This window comes from Equus asinus, chromosome 7 (assembly GCF_041296235.1).
Source record: "Equus asinus isolate D_3611 breed Donkey chromosome 7, EquAss-T2T_v2, whole genome shotgun sequence".
In the NCBI taxonomy this organism is placed as follows: domain Eukaryota; kingdom Metazoa; phylum Chordata; class Mammalia; order Perissodactyla; family Equidae; genus Equus; species Equus asinus.
In genome coordinates, this window is record NC_091796.1 from 37,287,999 (window position 1) to 37,306,848 (window position 18,850).

The 18,850-nt window shown below is 41.8% G+C and overlaps 1 protein-coding gene across 22 annotated transcripts in view; it reads right to left on the reverse strand.

The window, feature by feature from the left end:
• Nucleotides 1-18,850, reverse strand: part of FHOD3 (formin homology 2 domain containing 3) — a 455,279-nt gene that overhangs the window by 96,035 nt on the left and 340,394 nt on the right. For 12 of the 22 annotated variants that reach the window (XM_070513160.1, XM_070513154.1, XM_070513151.1 and 9 more), the window contains one exon: nt 15,347-15,460. The exons of the other annotated variants lie outside the window; for them this stretch is intronic. In XM_070513160.1, the coding sequence (XP_070369261.1) occupies nt 15,347-15,460 (114 nt within the window). The remainder of the gene's footprint in view (nt 1-15,346; nt 15,461-18,850) is intronic. 22 annotated transcript variants of the gene reach the window in all.

Here is an 18,850-nt window from a genome sequence, read left to right on the forward strand (position 1 = left end):
CAAAGAAAATTTACAAGTTATTAGAATTAAAAGTCTACCAAGTTTTCTGGACATAAAATGCACAAATAGCAATTACATTTTTATATATGAGCAACAATTTGCCAAGTTAACATTACGCTAACTCTAAATTACTAAACTGATATGAAAAATCTTCATAAAATTTTATTAAAAGCCCCAAATAAATAAAAGCCATATCACATTCATGTATAGAAAGATTCAATATGATCAAGATGCTAATTGTCCTTTTTTCAATTAATACAATTCCAAATCAATCCCAATAAACATCCCAAAAGGATTTTTCATGGAACTTTACAAGGTGGCTCCATAGTTTTTATGGACGAACTGAGGTCCAAGGATAACCAAGACAATTTTGAACGAGAACAAAGTGGAGCACTGGCCCCACTGGATATCAAGCCCATTCTAAAACCACAATGATCAAGTGTGAATACAGTCTTGGTTCAAGAACAGAAACATGGACTAACAGAATTGGATAGAGAGCTGGGACACAGACTCATACACATATGGAACTGTGATTCACAACACACGTGTCATTTCATATCAGTGGGGAAGTGCTGGACTGTTTAATAATTGGTTCTGAGACAACTACTAGCCACATGAAACAAAATACACCAAACACAAAAATAAATCCTAGGAGTTTAAGGGAAAAATGTGCAAAGCAAAACTTTACAACTTTTAGATCTCAGGAAAGAATTTTTTACACAAGAAACCAAAAAGGGCAATTAAAAAGGAAAAACTTGGTACATCTGCAAATATTAAAGTTCGAAATCTGTATACATTGAAAGAGTATATAAGAATAAAGAAAAGCCACCACCTGGGAGGAACCACTGGTAACACATATAAACCACCAAGAATTAGTATACATAAAACAAAAAGAATCCCTTCAAACCAGAATGAAAAAGGCAAACTACTCAGTGCAAAAATGAGCAATGGAAAAATGGGCAAAAGATAATGCCATCTTGCTGAAGAAGAAAATTCAACAGCCAATAAATATATAAATGATGTTCATCTTCACCAGAAATCAAGGAAACGCAAGCTAAACCCACATATCGTTTCATACCTCTCAGATCGCAGATTGACAAAAATTAATGTCTGATGACACTAAGCACTGGCATGGAACAAGATAAGAATTCTCACATGTTGCTTCTAAGTCAATACACTCATTTTGGAGAAACAATACATTTAAAGATGTGCATATCCTACAATCCAGGAATTCCGCTTTTTGGTTTATATTAGAGAGTAACTTTTGCATGCACAAAGATGACTGACATGTACAAGAATATCGTGTGTTATACTATTTTGCACTGTTAATGGTTAATAATTAGAAACAACATAACTATACAGGAAAACCCAAATAAATTATAGTATATATTGACAAAGAAATACTCTACACCTGTGAAAATAAATAAACCAGAGTGATATGGACTCACAGGGATGACTCCTAAAAGCACAATATACTGATAGTGAAAAGTAGTCTGAAGAATATGAACAGTACACCATCATTTCTGTGAAGTTTAAATGCACGCAAAGCAAAACCACATACTGTTTAGGGACACATGCACGTTTAGTAAAAATATAAAAACATATATGGAAACGATAAATGCCAAATCCAGGTGGTCATCTCCAGAGAAGAAGAAAAATCAAGGGGATGAGGGCTTTTATATTATTTTGCATGTAATATAAAATATATGTATATAATAAATATATGCATATAATATGTAGATAATAATATGTATATAATTTTATATGTAATATTCTTTATTGCTCTATAATTTTCTCTAATTAACTAAAATTTTCTGTAAGCCTGGAATATATTTCTTAAAGTCATTCTATTCCTCTTTAAGAATCAAAAGTCCTTCTCTGGCAGATAAATAGCTTATATTTAATATCAAATATCTTTGAATCTCCAAGCTAGCTGGACATCAAAAGTTATGTTCAGTTCCAGAATTTAAAAACAAAACCAAAATTTTAGGAACTGTTTTTCCCCTACATGGGGAATTTTATTCCAGCCCAGCTTCCCAGCCTGCCCTACGTGGTTGTTTCCTTAGGTACTAGCAGCTTGACCTTCTGAGTTCTCTTTTCAGAGAGAAGAGAGAGCAGCAAGCTTGCTGGTCTATGCTCTTGGGTGAGGAGCAAAATATGGACCTTGCCATTCTCCCTTGAAGTCACTTCTGACTTTAGTTTGTTCTTCTAAATATTTCAGCTTATTTAAGCAAAACCTTAACACATAACTTAATAACGGGTCGTTAGCGGCTATGCTAATGAAGTCACAGTGAAGCTTCTCTATATCATATATTAACATCATTTCCTGGTTTAAAACGAGAATATTAGAGCTTGTTTAAAATTAGGATAGTATTAGAACCTGAGAAAGTTAAAAGTGTCTAATTTAGTCAAGTGGATGTGTCATCCCTCCCTGGGCACCTCTAAGTAAGGGAAATGCAGACATCCTCCCACCCACTTGGACCTTGTAACAGCAAATCTCATATTGGCTCTGAGGCCAGAATACAACAATGAGTACACTAGCAGGCAGCATTAACATGCGGAGGCTCTTCCCATAATCATTTCAGTTCTGAAAGAAATGAAATGTGAGCTGCTAACTCAAAGCAATGAGGAATGGTTCCTCTTTTCCTAAAATGAAGCAAAATGCCTTGATCAACTCAAGATCCATTCTCTTGAATACCCTAACACAGATCCTTGTAGCAGGAAGGGGAAATTAAAGGAACCCCCTCTTCTCTCATGAGCTTATCTGTCCCATATACATACAAGCTACTTTGGTCAAACTAGAAACAAAGGATTATAAACAACATTAATAAGCTAAATTTCTCTAGGTCTCCTGCTACCTAGATAAGCCTAACATGTGAGAGTATAAACCCTGGTCCTACAAATCCTGTTTCTGGAAATGGACTCAACCTATGATACCAACGGTGGAACGCATCCAAACCATACAAAGGGGGATAACCCAAATCATTGTTAAAAAACAAGCACACACCAAAATTCAAGCTAGCATGGTAAATTCTTCTCTTTATAAAGGCATCTTTAACAGATTTTTCTTTCATATTAAATTTTCCAAGAAAACACATAGAATGATTGGAAGTTGCTGCGATGTTTAATCTTGGCCGATCTGAGAACCAGCTGAGGTGTAAAGGAATGAGCACAGGGCTTGGACTGAGAAAACCTGAGTGTAGCCAGTCATTCAGCCTCTCTGAGCCTCGGTTTACTTGTTTGTAAAATGGAGATAATAATACTCCCTACTTATGAAGTACTGTAAGGTTTAAATGAGAGTGCGTGTATGAGTTTGCTCAGAACAGCATAGGGGCCATGGAGGCACTGAACAGATATCACTATATGTTGAGAGTCCAAAATCTGTAGATGGGGGGAAGGCTTGTGCTGCAGTCCCAAGGCCAGGTCTGGAATACTACACTGGCAATTCCCAGCCTGAGAGGCTAGAGCAGGCTGCGGGTTTGATCTGAACCTTCCCATCCTGGCTACCAGCTGTGTCAGTCACTGGGACTGCGTGCCACCCCAGAATGCACCTGGAAAGCTGAAATCATCTAAGTTACATCCAAGGCAGCTGCAACGAAGTGAAGCCACATAGGAATGCAAGTGGCGAGATGCCAGAGAGAGAGTTTGTAAGGGAGCAGATGATCTACTCCGAGTGAGAGGAACTGCAATATGTAATCTTGGCCATACCAGGCTCTGCCCCAGAAATCCCATCTGGTCAAAGTCTTCCTCGCCGGGACGTCTGGAACAGGAACTCTGTTTCACTGAAATATGGATGGAGTTAACATTTATGGAGACAACATGGTGTGCCAATTATTTTACATGAAATGGCTCTTTTAACCCCTACAACCTCTTTACCAAGTTCTATTATTATCCCCCTTACAGATGAGGAAACCGAGGCACAGAGAAGTTTACATTTAGGATGCAGCAGAGCTGGGCTCTGAAACAGGCCGTTTAGGCCAGAGGCCCAGTGCTGACCAATGTCTTACAGAAAGTTGAAGAGGGAGGAGGATCTTTCATTTCATTTTATGAGGCTGGCATTACTCTGGTGTACAACCATTTTAGAAGACACTTTGGCAGCTTCTTAAAAAGCTAAACATGTACCCAGCATACAACTCAGCCATTTCATTTCTACTTATTTATCCAAGAGAAATGAAAGCACGTTTCCATACAAAGACTTGTACACAAATGTTCATAGTCAAATTGGAAACAACTCAAACGTCCATCCACAAGTAAACAGATGAACAAATTGTGATATATTCACACAATGAAGTACTACTCAGTAGTAAAAAGGAATTAACTGTTGAAACATGCCACAAAATGGATGAGTCACAAAACAATTATGCTAATTGAAAGAAGCCAACCCCTCCCAAAAGAATACATACTGTAGGATTACATTTATATGAAATTCTTAGAAATGCAAACTAATCTATAAGGACCGAGACCAGTGGCTGCTTGGGGATGAGGAGGAGTAGCAATAATGACAAAAGGGCATTGAGAAAATGCTTGGAGGTGATGGGCATGTGCATTATCTTGATTGTGATACTGGTTTCACTGGTGTATACATAGGTTAAAACTTCTGTGCAATTTTTTGTATGTCAATTATAATGCAAAAGCTGTTTAAAAACGTATGCTCCTTTGGTAAGTCTGAGTGAAGCAAAATCTTATTTGTGAAAGAAGCAAATCTTCAAGACTTTTTATTTTAAAAAATTATAATGTCTAGTTAAATATTAACAAAAGCCAAACTAAATTCACAGATTACCGGATATTTGAAATTGTCACTTAATTCACAAGCAGATCATTTAATATGAAGACTTAGAGATCAAAAATAATAATAAAATGGCAATTCAGTGATGCAGAACAGTGAGGTTATTCTCAGAATCTGGCTATGAACTTGGGGTCACCCAAATTAATGATCACAGGAGAAGAGGTAACTCTGGGTTATGCCTAGCTGTAAAAGGCATTTGCTTGCTCTGAAATAAGGAAATGTCAGAACCTTCCTTCACACCTTCAAGGCTGTCTCCCAGATCTCATGATGAAATGACTGCCCAGAGGCAGTCTCCAAAAACAGGCTACTTTTCTCCATCATCACTGCTACAATCCTGGAGACATCTGCCATCAAAGATGGGACGTGGATTTAAGGCTTCCTTTTGCTTTCTCCTCTCCAGCCTGACACACACTGCTTCAGTGCAGATCTGGGCTTTCCGGCCACGGGAGGGAACAGCAGGGCTCACACAACTGCCATGGAGACTGGTCCCCCGGGCAGTCTCACATTACCGTGCTGGCTCATGCTCAGAGCATGAAGCTGTTCCTCCAGGCCTGGCTGGCGTCACGCTTTGGCCTAAACCCTGGCCCCTTCTGCAGGCCCCGACCCCGGGCATACAACTGTTCTTTGCCCATTCCCTCTTACTTTCCACCCTCCTGTCCAAAACCAAGTGAATCCTCCAGAAGGAGGTCAGTCCTCTCCTGTCACAGCTCCAGGTCTACCCGCATTTGGCTTCATAATTAAATCATCCTCCTGGCAGTTTCCAAAAGCACTGATTGCCACCAGCATCTCCTGTGTCCCAGAGTTTCCAGGCCTTGTTGGCCTGGACTGAGGCCCATCCTTCCCATCTTCTCTCTTCCTCTACACTCTAGGCCAAGTCACCCCTCCCTTGCACGTTTACCTTTTCTTTAAATACCAAACGTGTTCCAAACACAGTCTTCCAGCCCTTCCAGACCTCAGGATCAGGTTTTAAAGAAAGAAGTGGACTCACTGTATTTTCTTTTTTTCTTTCTTTCTTTTCTTTTTTTTTTTTCCTGCTGAGGAAGATTTGTCCTGAGCTAACATCTGTTGCCAATCTTCCTCTTTTTTTTTTGCCTGAGGAAGATTGTCCCTGAGCTAACATCCATGCAAATCTTTCATATTTTGTACTTGGGTCACCACCACAGCATGGCTGTGGTCCATGCCCAGGATCTGAACCCATGAACCCAGGCCACCAGAGCAGAGTGCGCAAACTTAACTACTATGCCATGGGTCCAGCCCCTCACTCTATTTTCTTATCTCCCTTTTTATCTTCCCTCCCCTGCTGCTGCCCACCCTCTGACCAGGCAAACCTAGGGACAAAGTACCATTTGTCTTCCATCAGTGACTCAGCTTCCCAGACCTCCTACCAGAGGTGTCCCTCACGAGAACAGAGCACCTGTGCTAGGCTCCCCACTGTGATGGCCTCTCTCTTTCTAGCTCTTCTATGAAGGTCCATTTTCTTCACAATATTTACTACAGTGGAACCATTATTTGCTGATGGTTTGCTTATATTCTGTTTCCTCCACTAAAGTGTAAGCCTGATGAAGTCAGGGACAGGATCTAATTCATTCAGGGTTGGACTCCCATGCCAGGCACAGCATGGGCACATTGTGAGCACTCAATAAATATTTGCTAAATGAAATACACAAGTATGTAACACGAGAATGTGTGTGTGTGTGTACATAGCCCCCAATGGCTGGATTTCCAGTTGTCACTGGCTATAATGGTTTTGCACTGGCACTGTATAAAGATTAAAGAGTGAAAAAGGGTAAGGGGAGATTTTTATCTATCTAGATACCTATCTATATCAGTATGCCCATCTATATATGCATGAACACACACACATACACACACTTTCCAAAATGAACCCAGAAACTCAGTCTCTCCCATTATAATAGAAAAGCTTACTCACTCATGGCTGGGCTTTGTGGGAAGGAGTAGGGAAATGGGTAATGGAACAAATACCAGGGACCCAGGAATACATTTTCTGAAGGAGAAATATGCCCCCATTTCTACCTCTTTTTACACTGTAATCTTTGTATAATGCCAGTGCAAAACCACTGTAGCCCATGACAACTGGAAAGCTGGCCACTGGGGGCTGTGCCCCTAGGAGAGGCTCCACAAACAGGGGTGATGGCACACGGGTTCAGTTTATAGCACGGAATAACTGTGCTGTCTACAGCTCTGTGGGGGTGGGTGCACGTTTTTGATGAATGATATTTGCACTTGCTTGATATGGATCTCACCTAACTCTAAGCATTACACACAACATTCTCACTTCCAAATGGAATTACAACACATCTCTCTCAAGGTCACTATGTACATCCTTTATGTAAACAAAGGTGAGAAAACTATCTAATTTTAAAAAATCTATTCGAATCCCACTTTCCAAAGGAAGAAAACAGTATTCAGAGGGGTTAAAGCTGCTCACATGTTTGTTCACCTGGTTGTTGGACAAGAGGTATGGGGGCGGGCAGTGAGCAGCAGGCCAGGGGATCTCATGCGGGAGACACGCAGAAACTGCTGCAGCCCAATAGTGCAGAAACCCTAAAGGCAGAAGACGAGGAACAAGAGGATGGAACAAAGGACCTCCCTACAAAAGCAACAACCTTTATCTTTACAATTCATGTGAACATGGATTCTCCAGTCCCGCTTGTCTTAATGATTTTCCCCGAAGCTTTTAATAAAATGGCCAGGCCAGGAAGGTTAACATCTTCATCCTGTGGCTTTGTGGGACCCACATTCACTACCATGGGCCACTATAGGTTTGAGAACCCCATTTTAGAAAAAAATTGATAAACATGTAATGATTCCAAGGTCTGAGAGCTGAAATCGAGGTATATGAACGCATGGGGATGTCACAATTCATTCTGTCTGAGGAAGTCAGAGGCATTTTACAGGACAGATGTCACCTCCCTGATTCTTGGAGGATAAGAAGGAATTGACTACGTGAAGAATGGAGGGAGGCTAGTAAAATACACAAAGGAAGGGGCCTCAGGAGAGCCTAGTATGTGCATGTGGCATTCCCGTGGGTTTAAGGTACAGTGAGGAAGGGAGACACTGATGGGTGATGAAGGTGGAAGGTACATGCAGGACCCAAACTTGAGAGATCCTGCAGGTGCTGTTAAACAGGTTGGTGTTCACAGGCAGTGGGAGTCATTCAAAGTTTCTAAGCAGGGGAAGTTACCTGTTCAGGTTTGTATTTCAGAAAGGATAGACGACACATATCAATGCAATATACAGTCCAGGCATGACACAGATCTCAAACTAAATCTATGGTAGCAGGAACAGTGAGAAGGAGTCAGAATCAAAACATGCGGGAGAAAGAATCTCTAGTGTCCACTGAGGAACAAGAGATCCCCCGCAGGACAGGGGGCTGACACAGAGCCTGGGCCCCCTAAGCCCACAGTCGATGCATGAAGCGGCCATCAGGAAGCCAGACCCTACTGTAAACTCACTCCTTCAACGGGTTGGGTGCTTCTCCTCCCATGCACTTTGGATGTAACACAATCAATTAATCAGGACCACATTTTGCCTTACAGGAACTCACTGTAACAAGATCACTATCAGGAACTAGCAGCAGACAAGTAGGAAGTCTACTTTCTGCACAGTACTGGCAGCACACACTTCTCTGTTTGAACGGTGGGGAATCAGTCCGCATTGGCACCTTTTATTTCCTGTTGGCAGTTGTGGACCAGGTGCCATTAATTGTGATCACACATTAAGGCAATGCCTTTTATCCTGTTTTACATGCTATTCAGGATTTTCTCAGTGATGTTTGGCCTTTTTTTAAAATCTACTTTGATGAATTTAAAACTAAACTGTTTAATTAGAGCCCCAGTGGACAACAGGGCTCTTGACTCCACTGACACAATTTTTTAAGACTATTGTGTAGATCAAGTGATGGACCACAGCAAGCAAGTATCTCAGCTCCAGAAAAGCTCACAATCACAAATCTAGAAAAAGCATGATTCAAATACTAGACAAGTAGAACGTCAAGGCACCTGTTGATACTAGTGAGGTCAGGGCAAGAAATGATAAAAGGCAAAGCAGACTAGAATAGGAAAACAGAAACACTCAGGTTCATATGGAACACAGTCCCCATGGAGGAGGAAATTAGAATGAGGAAGACGCGGGTACCAGCGAGTTACACGCAGGGCAATGGTCTACAGGCCTGTCAAGCAGGTAAGCACTCCAAGAGCTAAAGTAACTGAAAATAGGCAGGAAACGCCTGGAAACAGAGACCTTCATTCTGAGGGAGGAGTTACTACACCAATGGTGGCGACTGGTGTTGAAGGGTCACAGGAACTGAGATCCCAAGATGGGGAGCTTGACCTGGGGGAGGAGAAGCCACTGTTCAGCGTGGCAGGCTTCCAGTCTCCTAGGCCTAGCTGCCTGGTCCCTGCCTCCCCCAATACTCCCAGGCTCTTTCTTCCAGCACTGTCAATCACCCGACAAAACTCCACAACAGCAGATGATAAAGTAACAGGATGGTTTCAAGGTAGTGCATGATAAAGTCATATTCCAAAGATTACTAACTGAATGGGAAAGACAAGAGCTGAGAGGAGGAAGAGCTCCTGACAGCCTAGAATGGTTGAACAGACATGGTGGGCAGCAGGAAGAGATGAGAGATGCTCCTAAGGGAACAGCTTGAACACACAGATACAATAACGAATCTGTATTCCCGTTGATTTATCACAAATCAGCAGGGAAATGATGGATTATTCAATAAATGGTATCCAAACAAATGAAAAAATTTAAGTTGGATCTCTGCCCCACACCATATGTTGAAATAGCTTCCAGGTAGATAAAATATTTCAATGTTTTCACATTTCACCTTTCACAAAAGGTGCCAATGTAGAAATACTAGAAGAAACCATGGGAGAAAAGGCTTTCCTCATGAGGAACACAAAACCCAGAAGACAGAAAAGATTAATAAATTTAACTCATAAAAGTTAAATTTTTCTGCATGTTAAAAATACCATAAATGACATAAAAAGACCAATGACTCAGGCAAATAACTGTTACTCCTATCACAGCTTATAAAGAACTTCTCTACTTCAATAAAGAAAAGACAAGTCAGGGGGCTGGCCTGGTGACACAGCGGTTAAGTTCACATGTTCTGCTTCCTGGGGTTCCCCGGTTCAGATCCCGGGTGTGGACATGGCACAGCTTGGCAAAAGCCATGCTGTGGTAGGCGTCCCACGTATAAAGTGGAGGACGATGGGCATGGATGTTAGCTCAGGGCCAGTCTTCCTCAGCAAAAAGAGGAGGATTGGCAGTAGTTAGCTCAGGGCTAATCTTTCTCAAAAAAAAAAAAAGACAAGTCAATGACCGTTAAGCAAAAATTCACAGAAAAGGAAATATTGAAGACTCCTGGACATATGAAAACATGTTCAACCACATTCATAATAAGAGAAATGCAAATTTAAATTTTAACGACATACAACTCTTCATTACCAGGTGAGCAGTGGTTGAAAAAAGTTGAATGACCCTTTGGCAGGGATATGGGAAAACAAGCTCTCTTGTACACTGCAGTTCAGACTCAAAACTGGTACAATCTTTATGAAGAGCAATTTGGCAAAAATCAATCAAAGTTTAAAACGTACAAACATTTTGACTTACTAAATCCATTTCTAGGAATTTCTCCTAGAGATGAGCGCAAAATGACACAGGGACAAGAATTGAGCTGCAGCATCATTTGTAATAGCCAAAGGTTGGGGCCCACCAATATGGGAATGAGTACACAAAGTAGCATCGAAGAAAGTATGATGCAGCCATTAAAAAGAACACAATAGCTACAAGTACTGCTGTGCAAAGAACTAAGATATACTTTTAAGTGAAAAAGCAGGATGTGGAATAGTTTATGCAGTGTGGGACTATTTGTGTAAAGATATAGCAATCATGTATACGCTTGTATCAACATAAAACATCTCTGGAAATATATATAAGAAATTGTTAGGAGTGGTTGCTTCTGGGGAGGACAATTAGGTCGGAGGGAGCTTCACTTTCAATATACACCCCTTCACACCTTTTAAATGTCAGACTGTGTTCATGTAAAGTCCATACAAAAGTTAATAAAATAAAATTTAAAGTGGAATCCTTTATTCATCCCTTATTATCCATTATTTCTCCCAAAGGAGGTGTCATTTTATATCTGGATTACAGTTTTCCAGGAAATAGGAAAAACTCCACTTGGACAACTATACAAGGCAGACAATTTCCAAATTCTTCTAAGGGCTCTTGACATTAATCTGAACAACAGGCAGGTGACTGTCATCTACAGTAAATAATGGCACTATTGTAAGGGGAAAAGAGAATAGAAAGAATGCTCAGGGCACATGGTGATCCTTCAGGTTTAAGTTCGATGTGTCCACAGGGAAGTCCTTCCTGGCTCCCTGAAATCTGAGCCTGAGGTTCCTCCAAGGTGCTCCCACTGAGCACCCAGCATTTTTACCTGCCGGTGTGCCTCTTGCACAGGGCAGGAAGGGCCTGGTTACCCGTGCTCTCTCTAGCCCCAGCACAAAGACGGACTGCCTCAAGGCACCTTCAGCCCCAGGCCCTGGACTTAACTGCTCCCTCACAGTCACTCAGTAACTGCTATCACGACACCAAACAAGCCTCCAGCTGCCATTTCTGAAAAGGCCCACAAGATGGAGACGTCACTGCGGGGATGGAAAGAGAACATGACGCCCCTCCCAACTTCCCAGAGCCGCACATTTGCTCTGGTGTGATGATTGTTTGCTTGTTTATTTGTTTCATTTGAATACTTGAACATGAATGGTTCAAATAGTCCTGTAATTTTGTTTTCTTTTAAAGAGAAAATATTTAGAACTTTTCCACTCAAAAAGTACATTTTCAAAATTGAAGTATTTTAAAGCCTGCTTTCATTTGACAGTTGCATCTTGTATCCCTGAGGGCCTTTGCAAATAGTTCTGGTTTTCTTGTTTTGTTTTCGGACAACTCAAGTTCTAATTTCATGAAAATTCATGCTACACTGTTCTGTTTCTAAAAGAGAACCCTATAAACGCAGCTGTAATAGGAGATGTGGAGATGGATTTGTTTTAATACCCTTGCCTTAATTTTGTATATTGTTTCTTCAGGTCTTCCTTTCTAGGTCAATTTATCATTCCAAGTTTTATTAACATCCAACACACTAATGTGTTCGGGAAAAACATGGAAAACTCCAAGCTCACAATGACGCCCAGTTGTATTTCCAAAGTGGGCCAACATGCCAGAAGGGGTGTTCTGGTTGGCCTGACTTTCCTAGAACCTCAGAGAAGTGGGTCCCATTTCTAAATCAAGAGAATGGAGTTCTAAAGCCCCCCAGGATTGCACAGGGCCCTGGAATGCTATTAATTAGTCAGGGGTATGCTGACAGAAGATGCAGGTTCTCGTTGCAAAAATGCAACTACTGTTCATAATAGTTCAATGTCTTTCCTAAGAAAAGAGTTTTTCTTTTTGGTTTCAGTAATTATGAGTATATAAAACATCTCAACAATAAATCTTACAAAGTCTGCTGAAGCATATACCTCAGTAAAAACAATCATCTATCTTACTAGGGCAGAAAATTTTTGTAAATGTGAAAATAGAATGTGGGTGACATCTAAAGAATTCAGTTGTTGAAAATGAAGAAGAAAAAATTAAACTGTATAAAAATATATATTATCCTCAGGGCTGGCCCAGTAGCATAGTGGTTAAGTTTGCACACTCCAGCTTCGGCGGCCAGGGGTTCGCAGGTTTGGATCCTGGGCACAGACTTAGCACTGCTCATCAAGCCATACTGTGGCGGCATCCCACATAAAACAGAGGAAGATGGGCACAGATGTTAGCTCAGTGACAATCTTCCTCAAGCAAAAAGAGGAAGATTGGCAATAGCTGTTAGCTCAGGGCCAATCTTCCTCACACACACAAATATATATATATAATCCTCAATACAGCTGACATAATATATTTGGGCGATGGTGTACAAATACGACTTGGAGTTGAAGGCCCCTCTTACTTTTCTTTTTTACAGTCACAAAACAGAAGCTAGCAAGGTGAGAGTGAGAAGTGGTGACGCAGCCAGGCCTGGCGGCTTCCTGGTCTTAGTAATGAAACTGGACATCTGACGTTTCCAATGATTCATCACATGGATTTTCAAAGCCACAGATAGAGATAGTTGAAAAAAAAAAAGCCCGTGCATACGTAAAGGAAGAAATAAACTCTTTGGAACTACTTTACTCTCTAGTGGACACAGTAGATGGCAAAGGCAATGAGTGTCCTGTGGCAGAAGTACACGTGAGAGAGAAGAGTTAGCTTAGAAGAGGAGAGGCTCTGGCCACTGCTATTCCCCAGTGACTGGCTCTTAGCACAGGCTCCTTCAGAAGGATTTCATCTCACTGCCCAATTCAAGCTGAGGACTGCCTAGTCCACACCTCCCCAGGGGCCCCCAACATCTCCCTGGGTATCACACAGACTCCTCATATCTTGCATGCCTCAGGCTGAAGATTTCACCCTGGATTTGTTTTCCTTCCAGTATCTTCTATCTCAGTTTCTGGTTTCTAACATCCAAACACTCACTCAGCTTCCCTTGCTCCCACCCTCCTTGCAACAGCCAAGTCTGCCTAAACCTGCTCCTCCTCTCAAGCTCCATGGTCACTGCATGGTCACCTCTCTCGGACTGAGAGGCAGCTTCTGGTGGCCCCTGTCCCTGCAGCCTTGCCTCACTGTCTTGTTCCGCACTGATGACAAATTAGAGCATATCAGCCTAACAACTCCACACTCTCAGGATGAAGTCCAGCCTTCCCCAGGGCATTCAAGGCACTCGGGGATCCAGCCCCACCCCTCCTTGTTCAATCCCCCTCCCCACCCTCAGGAGACACACTCAGCCAGACTGAGCAGGGGAGGGGTCACAGACAGGAGTCCTTCAGGAGCCTGTGCTCCTGGACCTACCAGCTCAAACCGGACCTGGGTTTCCAGGGGTCGCGTAGTGGGCAGAAGCTGGGGCTGCCCCTCTAGGACCTGGGAGGAACTTTCTCTAAAGCCCAGGGCTTCAGAACCCTCTGGACCTCCTGTCATTATAGCTTCTCAACTTCAGGGACCTCCAAAAGGTTTCCCAACCAATGAGTGGATAATTCAGCCCATCTTTCAACCAGCGTTTACCACGCCTCTGCCATGGCCAGGCACCAGGGACCCTGGGGGACACAGCAATGAATGGAGCCTGGTTCCTGCTCCCAAGGAGCTGGCAGCATAGCAGATGTGAGACACGTGATGTAATATGAGTCAGACTAAGATTCCTCACTTTGGCCCCAAATCTTGTATCCCAAAGGACAAGGATCCTCTTTATTGGTGACCTATCTAGGACCACAGGTGACCTCGGCTGATCCCAAGAAAAGGTGACCTAGGGTTAAGGACAGAAGGTGTCTTCAGTGTAGTCAACTTGTTACCTTATTACCAAGACCTAACTGAGCGTGGATATGCCCAGCCCAGGGCCACACGGGGCTGTGGAACCTGAGAGTTTGACACTGCAAGGCTTACGTGCCATCTTGGAAATCAGTGGTGATGAGTGGCCAGGTAAACCACCTTGGATAGCCCTCTTCCTGGGGCTGTTAGGTCTTCCCTGCTGTACATCCTGACCACACCTCCAACATTAGCAGCGCTCAGGAAAACTCACTTCAGAAGACACAGGAGAGGATCCGAATGTGGAATATGGGTTCAATTTATTTTAAATTTAGGATTGGAGGCAAATCATCTCTGTGAATTGCTCATGTCCAGATTTCTGATCAATCATGAGCTGCTGGAAGTTATATGCCATCCTCATACATTGTCATTTCTCACAGGACCCACATGGCAGGGGTCACACAGCACTTTCATGTGTACCTTTTCATTTGCTTGTCAAAATCGAGCTTTAAGGTAAGGGTTGGCATAACTGACAACTTACCCTCAGGGATTAAATAACTTCCCAGTGAGTGAGTTGGAACCCCAGCCAGTCTTCAGTAACTCAGCACTCTTGCCTTATAAGGGTAACTGTTTTTAATTGTTCTGAAATTACAAGTCTTACCTTCCCCTTGTAAACACATTCTTGTGCAATCATTCGCTTCTAGGAGTAATAATCAGTTAATTTCTAGTGGTCTAATACTTTTGCCAAGTTAAATTCCCTCCATGGACCCAGAGAATTCTTTTCTCTTCTTGTAGGTCCTGGATTAATTACACAATACCTGAATGGGCCCACTACCTCCTGATTTACATAGAATTAGTCATTCAAAGGTGAAAATTGATGTGTATAAAACAACTTACAGAGCTTACACAAAATCTAGAACAGCATTTAAGGGATGAATCCAAAAATTCACATTTAAATATTTTAGAACCAATTTTTATACTTTACTTAGAAAACAGTGTGAAAGAGAAAGAAAATATTCTTGCCTTCAGACTATATTCTGTAAAGGAAAATATTTCAGATTCTACTTTTTATTTATACTTTTCCTTTAGGCACTGCTAATCAAACTGAGTCCCTTCACTCCGAGACAGTGAAGCCATCTACAGGCTTCTTATAAAACCCACCTTTCCAGCCTGGCCTCCTGTGGGGGTGAAAGAGATGACATAGGGGTGGTGGGCACACTGGAGCCGGATGAAGGTCTTGAGGTGTGATAAGAGTTGTTGCCAAAGTTGCTGTATCTAAAGAGGGCAGAGGTTTAAGTTGGGGGTGGGGGGAGATGGAGAAATGAGTACAAGTCAATAAATAAAAATACTTAGCAAACTATCTTAATTTTTGCAAAAAAAATAGGTCTGGAAATGCTAACACTGTCAGTGATTACTCTAACTTAAAGAGATTTAATATCTGCTTAGTTTTGATTATTTCTCATTAGAGAAGTTTCCCAAAGTCCAAACCCATTTGGCAGCAGGATTTATGACAAAGGGTTTAAAATAAAATCCTCATATTTCCTTTCTTTTTAAATGCACCTTAAAATTATTTGCTAACATAAATAAGAATCCAGTTATTTTCATTTGAATCATGAAGGTTTTTCTCGCCTCTCACGGTGGTACAATTAGCATTCACTCCATCAAAGATCTGTAGAAAATACCAGATGATTGGCTAAAGAAACATCTTATTAAAAATTCTGCCTTAAGGATCTCCGAATCAATTTCATTCATTAAATGTAATCTCATCATGTGCCCAGTGATCAAGAAGAAACTGTCCCTAGGCCTTCTGGACTGGCTTGCTGCGTAGAGGTGCGTGCATCCATGTCTTCATCCAATATTTCCCCAGAACTAAAATTACAGCCACCAGGTTTAAATGAGCCTTTATAGTTTCCCAGTCATCTCTGACAAGTTTCAGGATTTGTAAAATTCTAGAGTTTTCTTTTTGCTTTTCAGAATAGATGTCCTTTAGTAGTTTATATTTAGCTATCATCATTCAGTGCATTCCCAGAAAACAAATTACCATTTGAAGCCCTTGCTTGGGGGCAGACAACTACGATTAGTTACAGATAATGAGATCCAGAGAGCTTTGCCTCTCAACCTACTCCGTCACAAGGCAGGGCCGACTCTTTCCCCTAAACTGGTTAGGACACTGTGTTTGGGTGTGTGGGACCCCAAGGGTCACTATTATGTAAGTGCACAAGGACCTTCCTGCCCACAGTGAATCCAGTTCAAACTCCCATCAACAGAAATCAGTACTAACTGTTCTGGGAGGCAATTTGCCTCAACATGTGGTTATCCTTTGAATGACTAAGTCTACTTTTGGGAGATTAACATAACCTTATGGTTTCTTACATACTGAAAATGTCATGCAGGTAGATACTCACTGGAGCATTATTGAGATCACGGTGAAAAACTGGAAACTACTCAATCAAGTAACAACGCAAGAAGGGCTAAGAAAGTATGATGATAATATTCATCAATTAAATATTAAGCAACCATTAAAAATGACTACCAATTTTGTAAGTGATAACATGGAAAATGTTTATATATACAGACTGAATGAAAACATCAGGATATAATACTACACACCAAGTTTGATCAGAACTGTATAAAAATATTCTGAAATATCAAAAACTATGTGTAGAAAAAAGGCATAAAAACAGGCCATCTATTTTAAAAACTGGAATACAAAGATGAAATTTCAGTTTTCCTTAATAAATTACATTAGGCAAACAGGAAATAGAGTATTTCTGTTACCCCAAGTCCATCTTGTGTTGCTAAGTCTGGTCTGCTTGACTGCTGCTCTTCTTATTTGTTTACTTGGTATCACATGTCAGGTCTGAGCTCAGTACCAGGCACCGTGCCAGGCAGATGGGGACGCAGATCACACAATGTTACCCCGGCACCCTCCTCTGTTAGCACACCACCTTCACGGGACTTGGTTTCTGGGCAATCATTTTCTCTTCTCTTTAGAAACTCAACACCACATGTCTAAAAGGTTAACTGCCTCTTCAAGTGAGAGTTGGTTTGATTTTTTAAGAGGGTTCCCAATTACACAAATATTGAATCATTATGTTGTACACTTGAAACTAATATGTCAATTATATCTTAATAAAAGAAATAAAATTTAAAAAGAGGGGCCCCCCCCAAACCAGGGGCCGCAGAGAAAGCAGAAAAGCAAACGATGAGAAGAAGGCACAAAGAAAGGAGGAAGCAGAGAAGGGAGAAGCAGCTCAGGAGTGAAGGAGAGAACAGGCAGCAGGCGCTGTGATGTGGGAGGGGAAAGGGGCCGCCACCAGGACCAGGGAGTCCTCAGGGAGGCGAGGCCCGTGTGCTCAGGCTTTAGCCTTGTGTCACCCCACTGCCCGGACACCCAGCTTGTTATTCTATGTAAGCATCTAAAACAATCCCCTTCTGACGAAAAGTGGACATCCTGCAGAATGTTTTAACAGGATTAGTTCCCTAAAATTATGTTTAAATGACGCTATGGAAAGAAAACAAGCATAATGCATTTTTCCCTCCCTTGGTTTTTCTGATGGCTGAGCAATTAATTCAAATACCTCACAGTCTGTCCGGTTTTGCTTCTCAGTTTCATTCAAACTAACTGGATGATACAATTCATTCAACTCACTGTCCAGTTTTTTCTTTGTTCTTTTTAATGACTAACTGGTTGGTCTTTATTATAACCCATTCAATTGCACGCATCCACTGATGGTCAAATCTGTTGCCATACAGACCCACGAAAACCACAGTGAGTGAACATCAGAAAGTTAATAGGAATAAACAACATTTATACGGTATTCAAATTCCCATCAAATGATTAAAAATTATACATTTTTCTCAGTTAAATCTAAGTCAACCTCATTCACGAGCACACAGCTACTCTTCTCCATTTACATGTATATTCATTTTGGCAATTTATATGCTTCTATTGCTCCCATCCTCCGGGACTGTAAGTAGTGGTGAAGCTTGGAGACCAAGTGGGAGGGACACGGGTCCCAGGAAAGCCCCATCAGAGGCTGTAAGACCGTCACCAGAAAGTCCTGGATCACTATGATGGGCTAACACCACCCTGCTGGGGAGTAGGAGGTTGTCAAGATCTTTTTATTGCTATCAAATGTACAGCTCTTATCTCACACATAGACGCTGTTCTTGGGGGGCATAAGAGTTATGTTGGATGTGTTCCCTAAAGACTGTGTGAAATCACAGTGACTCCAGAAGTTTAGACGTGGAAGAGACTGGTAGAGAACTCGGAGTTTGGAGATGTTCAAACTGGAGTTCACATACTCCTGGCAGTATACAAGCCATTCTGGAAACAGGAGGAAACGAATTTTCAGATCCTCAAGTCCCGTATCTGCTCTTTCTTAAAGTGGATCTGCCCATGATGGCTCCCAGGGCCTCCCAGTTCTCTTTTCTTGCCTCGCCTGGCACAATTGCCTTTCGCCTTTAGACAAAAAAGGGACCCTGTCACCCAGGTTGAATCAGGTGGGGCAGTGCTTTGAGCTGTAAGACCTCCAGGGCGCCAACTGAAGCAATAATATGGGAAAGCACCACTCCTGAGGGAATTCCTTAAGAAATAGCGAGGAAGAAGAAGGTGGTTCTTTATTTATCGAGGGACAAAGTCAGAGCCAGGCCTCATGCATT